At 39.8% G+C, this 21624-nt stretch overlaps 1 protein-coding gene across 1 annotated transcript; it reads right to left on the bottom strand.

Moving 5' to 3' along the window:
• Positions 1-6826: 6826 nt before the first annotated feature.
• Positions 6827-7759, bottom strand: LOC136746543 (olfactory receptor 13D1-like). Its single transcript, XM_066699115.1, has one exon. It carries the CDS (start codon positions 7757-7759, stop codon positions 6827-6829), a length of 933 nt encoding a protein of 310 aa, XP_066555212.1.
• Positions 7760-21624: the final 13865 nt, after the last annotated feature.

Here is a 21624-nt window from a genome sequence, read left to right as displayed (position 1 = left end):
ATCTACATCATTAATAGGTAAGACAGTATACAATTTGCATGTTAAGAAATATAAAATGCAAAATATAAATCTGTATGTTTATATATCATTGGTGCTGGAATTGTTTATATAGTTAATTACTGTAGTAATCTCAGTCCAGCAATGTTTTCTCTAAAAATGTTGTTGTATGTTTTTATGTGAACTTAAGAGTACATTTTTTGTTTTTTTTTGTTAATGCATATATGAATGATATGCCATCTCATCTATAGGAGCACATGTAAGTTGTTGCAAAGTAAAGTGAAGTCCAGTAGCGGGTGCAGTCGGAGAAAATTACTTTAAATATCTCTGTTTCTCCTTTTTCATGTTATACCTGAATAATCTACATCATTAATAGGAGCACATGTGCACATCTTCAGTTGTCAAAGAGGAGCTGCGGACATTCAATTTACAAAGGGAGGATTTCTTTCTTTACGGATCAGCATCTACATTAAATTCACAGCTTGTTTTCTCAACGTGATGGGATCAAACTGTTGTTCTCTTCAAGTAAGACAGAACAATACTAGTTTTACTTCCGTTGGACATTATTTGTTTTGGTTGTGCACAACATCCATTATATATGCTGCAGCAATACGTTTTTTTTTTTAAATATATATATGGCCTTATTGAAATACATACACGTACTATAAGTGTATTCCTTTTATTTTTTTATTTGTATCAATACAAAACTGAACTAAATGTGTCGGGTGTCTTTTTGTTTATACAAACTGCCACAGCTCCAGAGAAAGATTTTTTATTATTCTTCCCCCTCCTTTCTTTGAAACCCAAGACATTGTAATACACTGATCAGCCATAACATTATGACCACCTGCCTAATATTGTTTAGGTCCCCCTTTGGCCGCCAAAACAGCCCTGACCCGTCGAGGCACGGACTCCACTATACCTCTGAAGGTGTGCTGTGGTATCTGGCACCAAGACGTTAGCAGCAGATCCTTTAAGTCCTGGAAGTTGCGAGGTGGGGCCTCCATGGATCGGACTTGTTTGATCAGCACATCCCACAGATGCTCGATTGGATTGAGATCAGGGGAACTTGGAGGCCAAGTCAACACCTTGAACTCGTGATTCGTCAGACCAGGCCACCTTCTTCCATTGCTCCGTGGTCCAGTTCTGATGCTAACATGCCCATTGTAGGTGCTTTCAGCAGTGGACAGGGGTCAGCATGGGCACCCTGACTGGTCTGTGGCTATGCAGACCCATAAGCAACAAACTGCGATACACTGTGTGTTCTGACACCTTTCTATCAGAATCAGAATTAACTTTTTCAGCAATTTGAGCTACAGTAGCTTGTCTGTTGGATCGGACCACACAGGGAAGCCTTTGCTCCCCACGTGCATCAGTGAGTCTTGGCCGCCCATGACCCTGTCACCGGTTCACCGCTTTTCCTTCCTTGGACCACTTTTGATAGGTACTGACCACTGCAGACCTGGAACACCCCACAAGAACTGCAGTTTTGGAGAAGCTCTGACCCAGTCGTCTAGACATCACAATTTGGCCTTTGTCAAAGTCGCTCAGATCCTTACACTTGCCCATTTTTTATGCTTCTAACACATCAACTTTGAGAACAAAATGTTCACTTGCTGCCTAATATATCCCACCCACTGACAGGTGCCATGATAACGAGATGATCAGTGTTATTCACTTCACCTGTCAGTGGTCATAATGTTATGGCTGATCATTTTATATGTATTTGAATATATTAGTGATCTCAGACTTTGAATGATCCAATACTAGCACCCAGGGAATTAGTATTGGGTTACATTACCATGTATTTTACAAACATAAATAAAATACTGTTTGTGTATGCTCTGCATTTCTGTACAATAAGACGTTGCATTTTCATCCCTATATTTTTCAGAGAAAGAATCCCCAGGGTGCCATGGGCTTACATTTACGTATGTTTGAGGAATCTCTGATTGAAAATGTCATCCTGACTCTAATAGCTCACAAGATTGGTGATTTGTATGAAACTGGTGATTCTAATGTGAAATCAGTAGTTGAGAAATTAGTGGAGGCCCACCCCAATGTGCTCAAGAGAATGCTGTATAAAGAGTCACCACCTGGTGAATCTGCTTTTACCACTGTCCAAAAAGTTCTGCAGAGTTCTTTTGAGAATACTATCCCTTTCATGACCAAACCCAATTTCTACACTGTGCTAGACAGAATAGCTGTGATCTGTGCCACAGCCCTTACCAATAAACAAGTAGAGGGAGTTGCTAGTCCAGTACAGTTCAGCTGTTTCTTCCTGGGTGCTGTAGGTGTTGGGGATGGGAGATCATTGGTCACCCGTGTCAGTATCTAATCTCACTGTCTACTTCTGACCTGATACCTTGTTGCCATGTTTAGAGCTGTCAAAATAAAAGACTGACATCGATGCATATTTTACTCCGAGTCTCATTTTTGAATGTCTTTACCTTTCTTTTTCTTCTATTTTAATTTATTTGTGTCATTTGTATTACTGTATCATCCCAAACCTAATCATAAGGTTAGGTTATCGATATCGCTACAAGGAAGGCTCTTAAACATTACACCCCCTTATTCTATTTTAATTTATTGTATTTTGCTAACACTGTATCATCCCAAACCTAATCATAAAACATATAACCTAAAATAATAATAATAATAATAATAATAATAATAATAATAATAATAATAATAATAATAAGTTTAACCTCTTAAACATTACACCCCCACACCAACAGGGTGGGGTAGTGGTGACCTGTTGTCAAGATAATCTTGTTCCTTACCAAGATGTCTGTGTGGCTGTGGGCCCTACAACCTGGGAAGGAGAGGTTCCGGTTCAAAGGGCAATCGGAGGTAAGGCGGGACTTCCGGTCCATGGGTACCGGGAGGCGGGACATCCGGCTGTCACTTCGTGGGAAAGTCACATTCCTACTACTTGTGTAAATTGGAATTTGTAAAATATATTATGCTTTGAATTGCACTGTATTATTGCACATTGTATTGCTCTTATATTTTGTAAGTTGCCCTGGACAAGGTTGTCTGCCTTTGAAACAAATAATAATAATAATAATAATAATAATAATAATAATAATAATAATAATAATATATTGAAGAACCTGTATTGGAAAGTTGAAGAAAGTGTTTTGTAGTAACTATATAATGTTTTATATTAATACTAGCATTAGAAATAATAGCATGTACAAATTGAGCAAATTTGATTGATCAGGCTAGCAAAAGTAAATAAGGTACATTTGTAAGAAATTCTTCTCTATGATAAAAGGACCACATAGTGGATAGATAGCCCACATCTGTTTGTTAAAAGTCTGTTGTGGATTTAATTGCTTTTCGTGCCAGGAAGGAGATGTTACAGTGAGGGAAAAAAGTATTTGATCCCCTGCTGATTTTGTATGTTTGCCCACTGACAAAGAAATGATCAGTCTATAATTTTAATGGTAGGTGTATTTTAACAGTGAGAGACAGAATAACAGCAAAAAAATCCATAAAAACGCATTTCAAAAAAGTTATACATTGATTTGCATGTTAATGAGGGAAATAAGTATTTGATCCCCTATCAATCAGCAAGATTTCTGGCTCCCAGGTGTCTTTTATACAGGTAACGAGCTGAGATTAGGAGCACTCTCTTAAAGGGAGTGCTCCTAATCTCAGCTCGTAACCTGTATAAAAGACACCTGTCCACAGAATCAATCAATCAATCAGATTCCAAACTCTCCACCATGGCCAAGACCAAAGAGCTGTCCAAGGTTGTCAGGGACAAGATTGTAGACCTACACAAGGCTGGAATGGGCTACAAGACCATCGCCAAGCAGCTTGGTGAGAAGGTGACAACAGTTGGTGCGATTATTCGCAAATGGAAGAAACACAAAATAACTGTCAGTCTCCCTCGGTCTGGGGCTCCAATGCAAGATCTCACCTCGTGGAGTTTCAATGATCATGAGAACGGTGAGGAATCAGCCCAGAACTACACGGGAGGATCTTTTTAATGATCTCAAGGCAGCTGGGACCATAGTCACCAAGAAAATAATTGGTAACACACTATGCCATGAAGGACTGAAATCCTGCAGTGACCACAAGGTCCCCCTGCTCAAGAAAGCACATGTACAGGCCCGTCTGAAGTTTGCCACTGAACATCTGAATGATTCAGAGGAGAACTGGGTGAAAGTGTTGTGGTCAGATGAGACCAAAATCGAGCTCTTTTGCATCATGTCAACTCGCCTTGTTTGGAGGAGGAGGAATGACCCCAAGAACACCATCCCCACCGTCAAACATGGAGGTGGAAACATTATGCTTTGGGGGTGTTTTTCTGCTAAGGGGACAGGACAACTGCACTGAATCAAAGGGACGATGGACGGGGCCATGTACCGTCAAATCTTGGGTGAGAACCTCCTTCCCTCAGCCAGGGCATTGAAAATGGGTCGTGGATGGGTATTCCAGGATGACAATGACCCAAAACACACAGCCAAGGCAACAAAGGAGTGGCTCAAGAAGAAGCACATTAAGGTCCTGGAGTGGCCTAGCCAGTCTCCAGACCTTAATCCCATAGAAAATCTGTGGAGGGAGCTGAAGGTTCGAGTTACCAAATGTCAGCCTCGAAACCTTAATGACTTGGAAAGGATCTGCAAAGAGGAGTGGGACAAAATCCCTCCTTAGATGTGTGCAAACCTGGTGGCCAACTACAAGAAATGTCTGACCTCTGATTGCCAACAAGGGTTTTGCCACCAAGTACTAAGTCGAAGGGGTCAAATACTTATTTCCCTCATTAACATGCAAATCAATTTATTACTTTTTTGAAATGCATTTTTCTGGATTTTGTTATTGTTATTCTGTCTCTCACTGTTAAAATACACCTACCATTGAAATTATAGACTGATCATTTCTTTGTCAGTGGGCAAACGTACAAAATCAGCAGGGGATCAAATACTTTTCCCCCCCACTGTACATAATAATGATTGACAGTTGTTAATGATGACTGTGGGACCGGACTTCTCGGAGTACATCAAAGGAAGCCATCTGGTTTGCGGATCCCACACCTCTCCCCGGGAAGACAGATCGCAAGCAGACTCGGGCTTGCACCTTTTGATTGGATGAACAGTCACAACATTCTATGTCATTCTCTTATAAAGCTTCACTCGTGTTTGTAAAAACTAAGTTCTCACTGAAGGAATGTCCTGATGTGAAGCTTCAAAGCTGGCTTTTTAACAAAGTTTCTATTTGCTTTATCTCAACAAACATTTACATTCATTTTCAAGAAGGGTTCAACAATATAAAACTGCACCCCCTGGCCCTCAGACTATTTATTGTCATTTGATTGCTCCCTGGCTGGTGTGCTTGCTTTCGCTATCAGTACTTATTACTGTTTGCATTGTTATATTATTTATTATTACTATGTCTAACCCCCTTTTTCAACCAGGTTTTTCTTCCACAATGGCGAAAACGTCATTCTTATCCCCTATCTTGGATGTTCTACAGATAGAACACTTGTTGGATCCGCCACCACTCTGTGATCCAGGACCTAAAAATTGACAAATTAAGCACTGGTCAAGAGCACCACCGAAGGGGGTGGGCTAAACCCGTTTTCATGGTACCTCATACAAAACATTTTTCTATCAAAGCTGCCTCAAAGCTGGACATCGACACTAAACCTGTGGTCCACCCAATACAGAAAGAAAATATATTGCAATATATTATTTCAATATGTGGACATCATTTAATACAATGTAAAATATATTCAGTTCAAAATACATTTTCCAAAATTATATCTAAAATTCATTTGGTGATATATATTATTGTAAATATATTGTTGAATGTATTTGTAATGTTTACAAAAAACAGGGATAGATGGCTACGCTTAAGATGGCTGCCAGTTGCAGTTGCTCTGTACTCTATCACTCTATGTCAGTCACTCAAACAGGTGCCTTTCTGCTTCCTGTTTGTATATAAGGTCACACAGACACAGGAACTTCCTCTTTGCCTCTTCAACTTGGAACCTACAAGACTAAATTGACTGATTAAATCCATTCTGATTTTATGTTGTAAAACAATGAAATGTGGAAAAGTACAAGGGGGGTGAATAATTTTGAGAGTGACTGTATGTGTGACAATAGTTAGCATTACATACGTCAACAACCGGAGTCATATTTGTATTGTGTATAGTTACAAACCCTATATATTAATGACCCTATCCCCAACCCTGCTAACATCTCTGCAAAGTAATGAGGTAATGGAAAATAACTATATACAATAAAAAGTGCATGTTGTTAAGCCTACTTTGCTGTCAATATGATAATTTTCCCCTTCAAGTCAAATTTAAAAATCAAAGTGTACTTTATTAAAACTGATGAGATAAAACACACAGCTGACTTTTATTTATATTAGAGTTCTAGGACAAACCCAGAGTGGCTTAATGGACATCAGATCAGGATTCTGAGATGGGAAAGTGACCAGTAAAGTCTCACAGACACGAGAGAGTGTGTCAGAACATTATTGTTCTGACTAAGATGTGAATATAATCAAGCAGTACAGTAGTAAGCAAAACTGAATATATACAGCTTTAGATCCCTTTTTTAAATCCTCTGTAAACCCATAATACTCATAATAATATTATTATCCTTATTAACAATAGCTATTAGCTTTATTTTGAACCACCAGTGGTAACTAAAATTTTCACATAGAGGACATAAATGTACATGTTTATGTAAAAATACACTTAAATCAGAGTGAAAATTAAATAAGACAAAGGATACAAAATTGTTGCAAGATTTGAAATAATTTATGTTTTACAAATTCATTTTTTCTTAATATTTGGTATCCCTCACTTAAGAATATGTACTTCTCTGCTGAACACCCTCATAAGTTTCCTGCGAATCTGACTCAGCTTCAAGCCGTATATGAGGGGATTTAAAAGAGGAGGGATGAGTAGAAATTCCACTGCCAGGAAATTGCGAAGAGTCTGTGCGATGTTCCTTGAACCATATCGACTGTACATTATATCAAAGAGCATTGAAATTGTAAAGTTAATTAAAGATATCAAATGGGGCAAACAGGTCTGCATGAATTTACTAATCTCTTCACTAGACTTTGCACAAGCCCTAACAATGTGGACATAAGAATATACAGTAAAAAGGACTTGAGAGAAATGTATAAGTATTAAAACATAACTATAGACATTATTAATAGTTGTGTCTACACAAGACAGCTTTACAACTGACCAGTTTTCACAGTAGAGTTTATCAATGTGAGATCCACAAAGTGGTAGTCTGATAGTTAACAATAACGCAATTATTGATTCACAGAAAGGAAAAATCCAAGAAATTAACAGAAACTTGATGATAGTTAGAGATGTCATGATGGAGTGGTACTGTAAAGGTTTGCATATTGCCACATACCTGTCATAAGCCATCACTGTTAAAATGGTAAATTCACATAAAGTAGAAGAGTAGATTGCAAATAATTGAAGGAAACATCCAGTGTATGAGATCACATGAGAGTCAGAGAGGAAGTCAGCCAGGAGTTTAGGATACAGACCAGCAGTTCCATACAGTCCATTGACACACAGGTTACAGAGGAAGATGTACATAGGCTCATGGAGGGTTTTCTCAATAATGATTGTAATGATCAGTGTCATATTGAACAGACATATCAAAAGATAAGCCAAAAGAGTAAAAGCAAAAAATATGTATTTATGAGATGCCGTCTCGTTTAATCCATGGAGTGTGAAGACTGTAACACTGGATGAGTTCTGCATTGCAGTGAGGGATGTTTCAGGAATATTCAAATAAACCTTTACCTAAAGAAGCAAAGAGTAGCAATAAGTCTCTTCATACATATGTAGATGATCAGTTAAGTGAAAATATAAAACAATAATACAGTTAGAATATATAAAGTATCACAATGAACCATAATGAGATCTTCTGTTGTTTCTATAGAATTTATTTTTACTGAGACAAATTATGAAAATACGCACAGCTTTAAGTCTGAGAAAGGGTTGCTGCAGCGAGAACATGAGTCCATGTTCCTTAGTCTGCACTTCAGTGTTAACCTTTATATATAGAGCTCCTTCAGGAGGGAGGCTACTGAGATTTGCAGCCTGGAAACAGACCTTTGAGACTGTGGCTCTGTAATACTGGGTTAATTGGCTAGAGCTGGAAAATATTTAAGGCGGTCTTTGAAGGTCCAAACGTTCATTCGGTCTCCAGACTGATTGAGGTTATTACAAACCTTTTAAGGTTTGTCACGTGACAATCACAACATTTTTTTTTCTCTTGATAATAGAAATTGACAATGGTACTGAGTACTGTAGCATGCCACCACATCCAATAATGGGTTAATGGGGTAAAGCAGTGTGGTGGGGAGGAGCATTGGGAAAGGGAACAAAAGGTGAAGGGATGCTGAAGACTGAGTCAGTGTGTGTGTGTGTTCAGTCACTGAGTTCTGTGTATACTGCAGTAATAATAAATACAATGATTAGTTGTCGTGCTCGCAATGATGGGTTGGGTCTACTCCTTGGAAACCCCCGCAAGCATTAAAATACTAAACCATGACCCCACATAGCCTTTCTAAATTAAAACAGTTGATTTGTATACTGGCAATTATTAAATAAATGTTGATGGATATAACAAGGTTCAAAACCATCAAAAAAAAACAAAAAAACTAATTTGCTACTGTCATGTCAGCAGACATTGGACCAGATTAAATTTAAACAATGTAATTTGGAAATATACGATTACACTGATAACTTATTTATTTATCCTTCTTCTGAAAGAGCACTATCCCCCCATCACCCAGCATGCATGTGGACCACTTTGTGTTATTCTGCTTTGTTTCTTTATCCGCCATCATTACAGTAAAGTGTTTTAAACATAAAACAAAAAAAGTTTTGAAAAATATCTACTGGTTGGAATTTTGTGCTAAATGCACAGAAGAGCCACAAACTGAAAATTGGTATATTATGGAGGAACAAGCAATCTCCAGGATCATTTAACCCACTTAAGTTAACATAGTTAACATACATATGTCACCACACACAGTGCTTTTACAGGAAGGTTAACATGTTTCATACTAGTAAAATGAATACCTAAACATAAAACTTGCTTGTAAAACTACTGCTTCCACTTTGCTGGGAGTATGAATTCTCAAGCGACCTTGCAACCTTTGGTCAGTATTCTCTTTTTCAAATAACTGATGTTGCATTCACAGGAGCAGGCATAACCTTCTCTAATAGTCACAGCCTGAATTGGTGAGATGGTGTGCCCTGCTGTGTTCCCAACACCCACTAGTAAAATGCAAACAAACTATACACAGCAGGGTGACAGTGCAGCCATACCTACATAACCACAAACAACTGTATACATATAAAGCAGGATAGACAGGGCACAGCACATGACTGGAGAGACATAAAACCTTGAGGTACTGCCGCGCAGCGATATGTGCTCAAGGTGCTGCACCCTTCAATGGGTCCTTCACTTGCATCCACACAAGTTGGGGCAGGTTCAACTGATATGATTTGGAGCACACAGGTCTGTTTGTGTACAAGTGGTAAGCCACAGGTAAGTTTCCAAAAATCTGCTGTTATTATACACAATATACACAAGAAACACAAGAAAAGAGCTGGCAACGTGACAGGGCACAAAGTCTGTAGCTTAAATACAGATAATAAATACAGAATAAATAACACTTTCAACATCATAGTAAAACAGTTGATAAAACCTAAAAAAATAAAATGCCTTTATTTAAACCTAGTGATCTGATATAAAATACTAAAATTCTATTTTTCTCTATAAAGGTCTTCACTTCAGGTCCCTGATGGCTTTCCTGGAATGGACACAAACAGCAGGTAAGTAAAGTACAGTGTTCTGCCTCAGTATTATGAATGTGTTAATAAATCCATTCATTATATGTCTTCTGTAATTCTAGGAAGTCACCATTAGGCAGAAGGAGAGTATAAGGTAAGTAGAATACCAATGTCAATAAATACAATAGTCTCATGTGCAACAATACAAATAAATATTTGTTATTTATTATTATTATTATTATTATTATTGTTATCATCATCAATATATGTGCTAGTAGATATGTATGTATTACTGTAACTACAGATTTGTAACTGCAAACAACACTTTTTTCTGTATTATTTTAAAGAGCAAGTTACAGTTGAATCTAAATCACGATTAATCATACAGTAACAGCTGCTACGATATAGCAGGATATAATTGAACTAAAGTGTGCACGTTTCAGTCATGGCATTTATGGATTTATGGACGCATTTATTAATCCAGTCCTTAATGTTTTTGAGGGAAACCCAGATCTGCTGTATTTATGCATTAATTCATTTAACTTGTAAATGGGCACACGTTAACTATATCATGTTCGCCTTCATACTGATTGTCTCTGCGGAGCTGTTGTATAACAGACCTGCACACCATTCAGAAAACGACAGCCTGAAACACCATCCAGTTTTTCATAAAATATTAATAAAATTGGCTGCTATTGCTCTGATTATTATCCTTCAGTTTATTTTTAACTAGTCACGGCACTGCACCGGGGTACTGTGAAATCCGTATTCGGCAAGTTTGTAATACACTCGGATATTAACTGTAATTGTTTCTGTATGTGGATTTCACTCCTTCTCTTAAGGGGTGTCCCAATCCCTTAGGGAACCAGTGAAGGGAGCCTAATTGAGCTGTTTGTGCCCTCCAATGCTCCCTTCGACGGAGTGTATAAAAGAGCACATTTTTGTGGAAATGTTTTAGTGCTGAAGTCCCAGAACTCTTTGCAGGCAGAGACAAGTCAATTGGCTGTGGCGGGTGTATATAAATGTAACGTAATGCTAGGTAGACAGTTGTAGAAATTGCTAAATTATGTATCAAGGAAATTATAATATATAGATAGATAATATACAATTATTATATAATCATGATTTAAATATATGATTAGAAAGTTCAGCCAAATTTTTTTTGGCACCTATCAATTACTTAATTACTGAAGTAATAAATGAATGCTGATGCTGAAGTGTGTCCCATTGAGCGCTTTTAGCTTCACCTTACACCCTCACTCACTCAAGTGCACACTCTGTGATGTCAGCACAACGTCATGCAAAGTGCACACTTGTCGAACGGTGTTGGGAGCAAGTGTGCGATTTGGGATGCAGCCTTTTAACCCTTTATTACGGAAGCCGAGGAGTGCAAAATCAAATCAAACTCGTTAACAGGATGTTGCAGCGACCACAGAAGAGAAAGGGGTGGTAACATTTGAAAAACGTCAGCAGCGTTCAGAAAAAGGCATTGCTGCAACCAGGAGAGAGAGGGGGCGGTAACTTTGAAAAAACGTCAGCAACCAGTGGAGAGAAAGGGGTGGAAACATCTGAAAAATTACAGGAGCATTGAAAAAAACACCAACACATCCCAGAGAAAACAGCAGCGACATTTAGAAAACGTGTGGCGGAAATAGGATTCTGTGGCGGAAGTAGACATATTCCAAGACGCTCACCTAGTTTCCCATTTCTGCCATTTTGACACATCGCTCTCGGTGTTTGTGGACAGTCTCTGTTATGTTTAGGGTCACCATGGCTCCAAAAATCGGAGGATGTGAGACCGAACGGGATTGGGACTAAATTGAACTACATTAATATGTAAATTAACCATTTAACTAAAATGAATAATGGTGCTATTACCATCAACAGCAATTCATTTTATTATACTAAGAATTAAATGCAACTGGTTGCTATTTACTTTCTATTTTGTTAATATTTAATTAGCCAGTATGTAAATACGATCAAAGCAACATCCCTGTGTTCTGTAGCAATTCCACCACACGATTAATCTTAGCAAAGGTTTAGCTAATGCAAGTTATAGGTAAATATACTTGAGTTTAGGTGGAATTTGGAAATCCTATTCTGTCTCAAAGCGTCCCTATACAAGTATCTGGAGCCATATGGTAGCCCTAGTTACTGATGTATTGAATTGCAGAGCTGTATCCTGGTAATGGGGTATTAGCTTAATAATACTCTTAAATAAGTGTTTATTATTATTATTATTATTATTATTATTATTATTATTATTATTATTATTATTATTAATTTATTTAGTTAAATGGTTAATTTAGACATTAATGTAGTTCAATTTAGTCCCAATCCCCTTCGGTCTCACGTCCTCCGATTAATGCTGGGTCACACTACACGATTTTAAGCCCGATGTGATCGTCACAAGCAGCCTGGTCAGGGCGCGTTCCGCCACCGATGGTCGTGTAATGAGAGACGGGCTGATACATCGCTGTCCTCCGATCCGATCATAAGCTCGTCTGAGCCGCTATGACTTTATTAAACATGTTTAATATTTACGACTCGATCAGCGCCGATCGTGGAGAGTGACGTGATCAGCAGCCAATGAGAGCTGAGCTGACTGAAGAAGAGAAAAGAAACAGAAGAATAAACATGACAGGAGAATAAGATTTCCATACGTATTTATTAAAATACTTCAAATACCAATGGTTGTTTCGGCGCAGGTTATTTAATATACTCTAATACAGGGAAAATAATATTTTCAAATACCAATTAGTATCTGTAATTGACCCAGGTCTGCGCTAAATTTCGACCCCAACAATGCGATGCTCACACTGTGGGATGGATAGAGCCTGTGACTGTTGCTCAGCTGCAGCTCTCACAGTGCAGCTCTCATGGCCATGTCTTCACACTCATTCTCTTTTCTCTCCACTTTGTGTGTTTGTCTGACTCACAAACATGGACAGCAACAGCAGTTTGTGGTCGTGTTCTTGTTGGGCAGATTTCCACAGTTTTGCACAGATCTGCAGAAAGAAATCCACTGATCCCATTGGTGGAGCAGCGCAGATCTGCGCATGACTGTGAACATCTGCACTTCACAAACGTGACCTGTACATGTGCCCGTCCGTGTGTTTTGACCTTTTCTCTGGATGGAACACTGTGTTTCTGCGAGATGTGGGGAGTGTGGAGGCTGTGACGCAGGTCACCACGACAAGGATGTCAGATCAGTGATGAAGTGTGTGTCCTGTACTGAAGCGCTAAGGTGTCCGCGCTCCTTCCCGATGCAAAAGACATCAATTTGGTGCAAAATAGTGGTTAAGTGTGAGCTGCGCACTGTTCACAAAATCGGGTCGGATTGTTGAAATCATGTAGTGTGACCCCAGCATAATCTGGAGCCATGGTAACCCTAAACATAGCAGAGATTGTCCAATCGACAAACACCGAGAGCGAGGTATAAAAATGGCAGAAATGGGAAGCTAGGCAAGCATCTTGGAATATGTCTTTGCCGCCACAGAATCCTATTTCTGCGACAGAATCCTATTTCCGCAACAGGACCCTGTTTCCGCCACGCATTTTCTAAATGTCGCTGCTGTTTTCTCTGGGATGTGTTGGTGTTTTTTTCAATGCTCCTGTCATTTTTCAGATGTTTCCACCCCTTTCTCTCCACTGGTTGCTGACGTTTTTTCAAAGTTACCGCCCCCTCTCTCTCCTGGTTGCAGCAACGCCTTCTTCTGAATGCTGCTGACATTTTTCAAATGTTACCACCCCTTTCTCTTCTGTGGTCGCTGCATCATCCTGTTAATGAGTTTGATTTGCTTTTCCATTCCTCTGCTTCCGTACTTTATGCAGTACTTTCTAAAATGCTCTGCCGTGACTCAGGGAGTGACTGTTTTTGAACGCACTTAAAATGTGATTCCTGCAGTGACAGCATCTCTGATAATCCCAGAGAGAATCAAGGAAAATATATGTATATAACTTTAAATATCTGAATCGAGTCGGTTAGTTATTTTACATTTGTTAAACAGAAAGACATTGTATATGGTGGGGGGGGAATCACACAAAATAAATATTTATTACAGTTAAATCACTTATTTACACTGAAAAGAGTGCAGATGGTGAAGGGCACCCTGGATGGAAGTAGGGGGTTCCTTGACATTGTGTGGCTCATTAAGGTGCAGGGGCTGGCATATGTGGTTAAGAACATCCAGGCTGCTGGCAAGAAAGTGAGTTTTATTAACCACTTTTACTTTGCCAGCAGCCTGAGACCACTCAGCCTCTGTGCCATGGATTACACAAGGCCGCACTCGTGGGATCCCCGACTGTTCTACAGGTCGCTCCAAGCCTTTGGACTCGAAGTAGGCCTCTACAAAGCCAGGCCCTGTGGGAGGGATGGAACATCTGTCTTTTCAACAAGCAGGAGCTGGACCCGAAAGTCATCATGCGGAGGGGCATGGTCCTAGTGAGAGAGCATGTCAATCTGGAGATCCACCAGAGGAGCAAGGATCACGCCTTCAAGAACTGGCATATCCAAGATCTGGGGGAGCTCAGGATCCCATGATGGGACCCCACCTCCAGGGACGGATACTCCCCCTGCTGGAGCCCGAGTCCAAGAACGTTTATTCTTTTACTGATTATTGATTGTTTAAAAAAAAATTTAAAAAAATTAATTGCTTTTAATGGCACTGTTTTTTCTGTTCTTGAATGATTTGATGGTTTTGTTTTTTCTGTTTGTCTAATGCATTGACTGTTTGAATTATTTTAAATGCACCAGAATGTTTTGTTGGTTTGGCAGTTTGCCCTTATTCACTAATTTAATTGTTTTGATTGATTTAATACATGTTTATTTAGAGTTTATTAGGTATTTTGGTTAAATCACTTTAGTATTTAGAAATGAATTTTAACAAATTTGAATCATGAGTATTATAATTATGTGTTTTAAAATATTTATTCTTAATAAACAGTATAGACTACAGAGCTCATGGGGCTTCTCCCTCTGGACACACCGTCGTCCAGGAGCACTGTGAACACACTGCCGCCCAGAGTCCTCCCCCATGCCATGCCAAAAATATCTGGTCCGAAGTACTGACAGGGTCCACCCCCCGCTAGAATGAACTGTGGCTGCATGGTCCTTTTCCACAAGTCAAGCTCTTGGCCCTGGGATACAATGATCTGGACTGTTTCTTCCCCAGTCGTGGACATCAGTTGGTGCCGCACCATACAGCCCTCCTGGAACTGTAGCCATGGCCACTCAGCCAGCAGACATTTGGCCTCCGCCAGTCATCCCTGGTATTCAGCACATGAGGGTCACACACCATTTTGTAGCCATCCCTTCACCATCCACAGCACCATGTCCTCGTCCTGCCACTGGCCCAAAAGGGAGTCTTCTCTTGGCCCGGGGCTTCCCCATATGCACCCATAAACCCTCCCCCTGATTGACTTCTCCAGGTAACCTGGACAAAGGGTCAACATTTTGATTAGTCGAATATCAAAAGTAAAGTTGGTAATCTAAGCTACCCACCATTGTTCCACTGCCCCCAACTGAGCAGTGCTGAGTTGTATTAAGGGGTTAGAATCATTATATACTGTGAAAGTCATGCCTCACAGGTAATCTTTAAATTTCTTGATCACTGCCCCTTTTAGGGCCAGCAACTCAAGCTTGAATGACATGTAATGTTGATAATTGTGCTCTGGGGGCTACGACTGCTGGGGGCAGTGACTAGCGTATGCAATGACTCTCTTCCGGCAACCCTTGTATTTGGGACAACACAGCCCCTAACCCCGCAAAACTTTCATCCATGTATAGTCAAAAAGGCTTGGAGGAATCCGCAAATGCAAGAATCAGAGCACTCACCTGTTTCTCCTTCAGACACTCAAAGGAAGCTTGGCAGGCAGCTGTCCAGACGAGTGATGCAGTTTTCTTTGAGGGTGAAGTCCCTACAGGCCATGTAAGGGGGTCACCAATTTGGCAAAAGCAGGGATAAACCTCCTATAGTAGCCTACAAAATGTAGGATCGATGAGGTTAATCGATGTCAAGCAGCAGGGGAGAGGGATTGGTGGGGTTGGTCAATGTCGACAAGGTCGAGGGATCGACGAGCTCGGTGTGTCGAGAGCTGTTTTCAGCGTGTAGAGTGGGTTAAAATCCACCGACAGAGGTCGTGATCCCAGGATAGAGCGGGCGGTAAAAGCGCGGGAAGACTGCTCCGTGGAGTAGACTCCTTCTCTACCCTTTCCTATGCCACTTGAATCTGTAAAAGAATAAAAATGGTACAGAAGGTAAAATCGTGCAGTAGATCTCAGAAGAGGGACCAAAGTCGGCTCCAAGCAAGACTCCTAATGCACACTTACCTCCAAGAGAAGCTGAAAACGCAAAGAATACAAAGGAAAAGACCGTAGTCTGAGCTCCGAAGAGAAAGTGAACAATAATCAAAGGATATAATCCGATGAGGAACCTAACTCCGAAGAGTACGGGAGCGCACTTCTCAAGCTTTAGGATCGCAAGCGAAACTGTCAGCACATTCACTGGCAAGTGAAAGAAGAAATGGCAGGGAGCTGCAGTCAGGAGGAGACTTTTCACAGATGCCGGGGGCGGGTCTCTCCTGACAGCTGGGCCCCTATTGGGCAGCTTTGGTACATGTTTTCAATGATTGGCAGGTCAGAAGTCTCTTCCCATTAGGTAATGGCTGTCTTTTGATTTGAAAGGGAACTACTCTAGTGGGCGCGGGTGATTCTGACAAGGTTCTCATGGTAAACATTCCACAATCTGAATACCCTGTAGTCTGTGTTCCTTCACAATTAACTCCAGATATTTTTGACCTATTTCACAACTCACCAGTAGGATGTAATTTTTCTTTAGAAAATACAATAGAGAAGATTACACAATATTACAGGTGGCTGAATATGAAAAATGACCACTGCATGTAACCACTGTCATTTCTGCTTACACACAAATCCAAACTCAGACTATCAACTCTGCCGAAAGGTCCCTGGACTCATATTCAAATTGATTTAATTGGTCCTTTAGCCAAAACATCACAGGATAACCAGTATATTTTGGTTATCCTTGACAAATTTACAAAGTGGATTGAGACTTTTCCTTGTAGGCGTGCCACTGCTGCCACTGTAGCGAAAACTCATACAAAATGTGTTCACTAGGTGGGGACTACCAAAGGTGATTGATAGTGATCGAGGAACACATTTCACAAGCAGTGTAGTGAAAATTATGTGTCAAGCATTAGGCATCACCCAGAAATTACACATTCCATTCCACCCTCAATCGTCAGGAGTAGTCGAGCGTGGAAACCACACTCTAAAAACACTTTTGAAAAAAATGTGTCAAGACAATCCAAAAAGGTGGGCTGAGGCTTTACCTCTGTGCCTAATGGCAGTGCGGTCAAAACCACACTCCACTACCAGAATTACACAACATCAAGCGATGACTGGACGACTTATGCATGTCCCAAGATATTGTTTACTTCCTTTGGAAGAACAACCTGTTCTTTTGCAAGCTGCTAATGTGACTTGGTTAAGAAATTGCTTAGCGTGTGAAGATCAAATTAAATGCTTTGTAGCTAAATAATTAGGTCACAAACAGAGACAAATTAATAGATATTTTGACACCAAAGTTCATGAAGAAGAACTGCAGATTGGTGACAGATGAATGGTTTAAAATTACAAACACAAACACCATACTTTAGAAGCTGATTGGTATGGACCATCCCTCATTCTGGACAAATCCAGTCCAGCTGTGTACAAAGGCAAAGATATTCGTAAATGGTTTCACATCAGATAAAGACTGTTAAGTAATCACTGCTACCCTTGATCTTTCAGGTGTTCCTGAGAGAAAGTGAAGACCATGATGTTGTTCCTTGTTGGTTTCCTGGGGGTTGCCATTCATGCTGCAATAGTTTACAAATAACCATGAGACTCCATAACCATTATAGGAATTACAAGCCTAAATTTGTTCTGAATGTTGATATTCTTGACTTAGATGTAGAAACTGCTATACAGATGCTCATTCCTACTTATTAATAATAGTAGCCATTTATGTTACTCTCATTTAACCTCTATAATGTGTTACTGGATCTGTAGTTAGTAGACATTTAGTTTGTGATATATATGATGTACAAACTTGTCAATCCCTGCCACTTGAATTTCCAGAACTGTTGAAAACTGTTAGAGTGTTACCAATTGAAACCCCAAATAAAGACACTAATACTCTAGGATTTGTTTTGATTCTGCCATTGTATACAGCTGAAAATGTGATGAGGTCCCTGCATAATATGTATGACTTAGGTGTCATACATGGACACATGGAAAAGTGGTAACTCAACCACAATTATCTCCATCTGTAGATCAAATGAGAACCTCATGGCATGTTGTTGATCATACTGAATCTTGTATTACCTATCGCTCTAGTGTGTTGTGTACATGTGACGTTATTGGAGAATCATTATAGTTTAGGGTTGATAACATTACTAAGTTATCAACCTTACATGCTGTACCTATGGCTTCAACAGGGTACTTACAAGCTTAACCAGTAGGCAATCACACGTGGTGCATTACAAAAGACAATTCTTATTACTTGTACAACAATTTAGAATGTCCCTTAACTAACTCCACTTTCTGTGTTCAAACCAGAAGTGCAATTAAGATTGGTGATCTGACCTTGCCTTATATTCCAGAAGATTTAAATTTCACACCCACGTTGCCGGCTATGTTGGCAGAGATCCTGAAACCTGTTGATGCCGAGGTTTTAGAGAAGTTAGAGCCTTTTGAAACATTGAAACATTGTTGAAACATTCTGAAATAATTCTTCTCAAACTAAAAATTCAAACAAAGTTTGAACAAAGGGGATACAACATTTGATTTCTGATGGAAATATGGAGATAACTTACAAACATTCTTAGTGGGATTTTGCTTTTAAAGGTGCTACTTTCTTGTCTGTAGCTGTGTTAATTGTTACTATATGTATGTTTTATTATTTACGTTGTCTGATACGTACTTATTATAGTGATGTTATCACCATTCGTCATGAGATATTCATCTCACATAATAAGCTTGTTTGGTAAATATTTTTATTATTTACTGAAAGGTCAAACATCTGTTGAATATTTTTCCCTCCCAAGGTGGGGACTGGAAGATATTAATTGTTAGAATGTATTTTTCTATGGCAAATTCTATACTCTCTGGTTTGGTGCAGGAAACAGACGTCTTCCTTTTTATCTAGTTTCCTACATTCAAAGGGGCCCTGGTAGACCCTGGCTTAGTTATTTGTCCAGAGTCCAAAAGATACCTGTCCTCTGATTGGCTCCTAGCCAATCTTCAAAGACCCCCACCTCTAAGTTGCATCTGTATCACGCACCCTTCTCATGGTGTCGTGCTGCCAAAAGGAGAAGAGAAGAAATCGGGTATTATATGTTTCTTTCTGTAATCCAACAGAAACTTAATATTACTTATTTTCAGTAATATAATTGTTGCATACGCCACCCCCGTTTGATTATGGTGAGGAGGGGGGCCTCACAATCTCTCCCCACACAGGTTTGGCTTGAATCTCGGGCACACACACACCAAGAGAAGCAAGTGGTTTCAAAGAAAAATAATTTATTACAACAATGTTGCACAAGTATTTCGGAGGGCCAAAAATCCTAAAAATAGTACAAACTATTGTAAAATGCCTTTAATCTAGGGGCAATAAACAAAAATAAAAATAATGAAACAAAAGAATAAAAATGGGCAATTGAATATTCTAATAAAAATTATCTATAAAACCAGCCCAACTAAATACAACAAATAAAGAAAACAAACCGTAACCCAAACTCTTATACCCGGTACCGGAGGTCAATTGTCCAACCCAGATTCTCCCCAGTCTTGCCTTGGCCAGAAGACTGCATGTACCACTCCATACTCTGTGTTGCCTTCCTCCTGGTCCGATCACAGTCATGCACTCGAATGCCCACTGGCGAGGGAAACTCAAACCAGGGCTATCTCCCCCTGGAAACCAGTGGAGTAGACCCCTGTCTTGATATACAGCTCCCCACTCTGTCTTCTTCGCCGCTCCAAACACTGCTTCCGGGAGGAGATGGGGAGAGAAAGAAAGCAGAAGATCAGAATCACAGAAAACACAGTAGTTGTTTGAATCACTTCTGCGAACAGGATGAGAACTGATTTATTTCTCCACTATTCTACTTCCCTTTCCATCTTTCTTTAATCATGTTTCTCTCCCCACAGGTTCATTTTCAGCAGGCCGACAAACATCTGTCTTCCAAGGGATCCCAACTCCACTGGCCCTAAAAGGTCTGGGTTATATGTGTCACTGTTCATAAGCAAGTTCCTCTCAGACTTAGTAATCTTTCTTTTCCCTTTCTACAGGAGTGGGGGAGGCTTCAGGAAAGGGAGAGGGCAGGTCCATGGCAGTGACAGCTCCCAACTAAAACAACACCTGTACACCTAAATAAGGGTATAAATTCCCAATATAAGTTAACTTAGCCTCCCCTGGTTGGAAAACCTCATGACCACTGCAGTGTCTCACTTCTCTGGTCATCCACCGCTGGTAGACCCTGGTGCGTCGCTTGCCGTCATTTGCTGTCGCTCGTCGTCACTTTCCCACGTCTTGATGCACAGAGGATAATATGTATTTATTTAACATGCCGGGCCTAGAAGGGCCCGATATGGAAGCTCTCCACCTCAGCAGAGACTGAACAGCAGAAGTTAACAGCTTTTTATACAATGCATGGCATGTGGGTCTGTGGGCAGGGACAGTCACATGTTTCCCAAAGTGTTGTCTTGAGATCAGGTTTCTGGCCCTCTCCTCTACTGGGAGAGGTCTGGTCCTATAGTCCTTAAAACAACTGTTGATCAATAACGATGAGGTGACCTCTCCAACCTTAAGATAAGCCACAGAAATCTTGACGCAGATGCTGGGAGTGACTTCTGCAGCGTCAGCACTAGTAAAAACATTTGCATGCTTGACAATTAATATAATTGGCTCTACTGACATATTAGTATTTCAAACATTACACATTTTATATAAAACATTATCCAGGGTTCCTCATGGTGATTAAGGAGATAATTAACACCATCCGTGACATAACTACACACAATATAAATATGACTCCTTTCAATGTGATGCTTGTAGTATTTCACCAGGGACACTTTTGAAATGCTTTCAAACCAGGGTTATCTTTCAAATCGAGGATACTGTCCAATGGGAGAGGGGATCTATGTCGTTACTATGGGGCCTCTGTGAACGAGTTTGTCTAACAAAGCAATCTATAGGCTACTGTACACCGTTACTCAAGCAGCCCTCCACTGCTTGCTACTCTATTGTGATGTACAGTAACTCAATCTCTTTTTGCTGCTCACTATTGTGGATTCTCCTTTTTGGACTCCTAAGCAAAATGCAAAACTTTCTATCGGCAGTAATACTTGTATTAATCCAGTAGATACCCCTTAAAAATATTGCAGTTGCAAGTAATAACCAACTATATATTAAGAGTATTATTATTATTATTGCTTTCACGACACTGGGCTCCGTATCGTGCTATCCGTAAGTTTATTGTTTTGCTTTCGCTATTCATATACAGTAAGGGAAAAAAGTATTTGATCCCCTGATGATTTTGTACGTTTGCCCACTGACAAAGAAATGATCAGTCTATCATTTTATTGTTAGTTGTATTTTAACAGTGAGAGACAGAATAACAACAAAAAAATCCAGAAAAACGCATTTCAAAAAAGTTATAAATTGATTTGCATGTTAATGAGGGAAATAAGTATTTGATCCCCTATCAATCAGCAAGATTTCTGGCTCCCAGGTGTCTTTTATACAGGTAACGAG

This window comes from Amia ocellicauda, chromosome 3 (assembly GCF_036373705.1).
Source record: "Amia ocellicauda isolate fAmiCal2 chromosome 3, fAmiCal2.hap1, whole genome shotgun sequence".
Lineage (NCBI taxonomy): Eukaryota > Metazoa > Chordata > Actinopteri > Amiiformes > Amiidae > Amia > Amia ocellicauda.
Note: the sequence above shows the minus strand (reverse complement) of the source record. Positions and strands in the feature narration are given on the sequence as shown.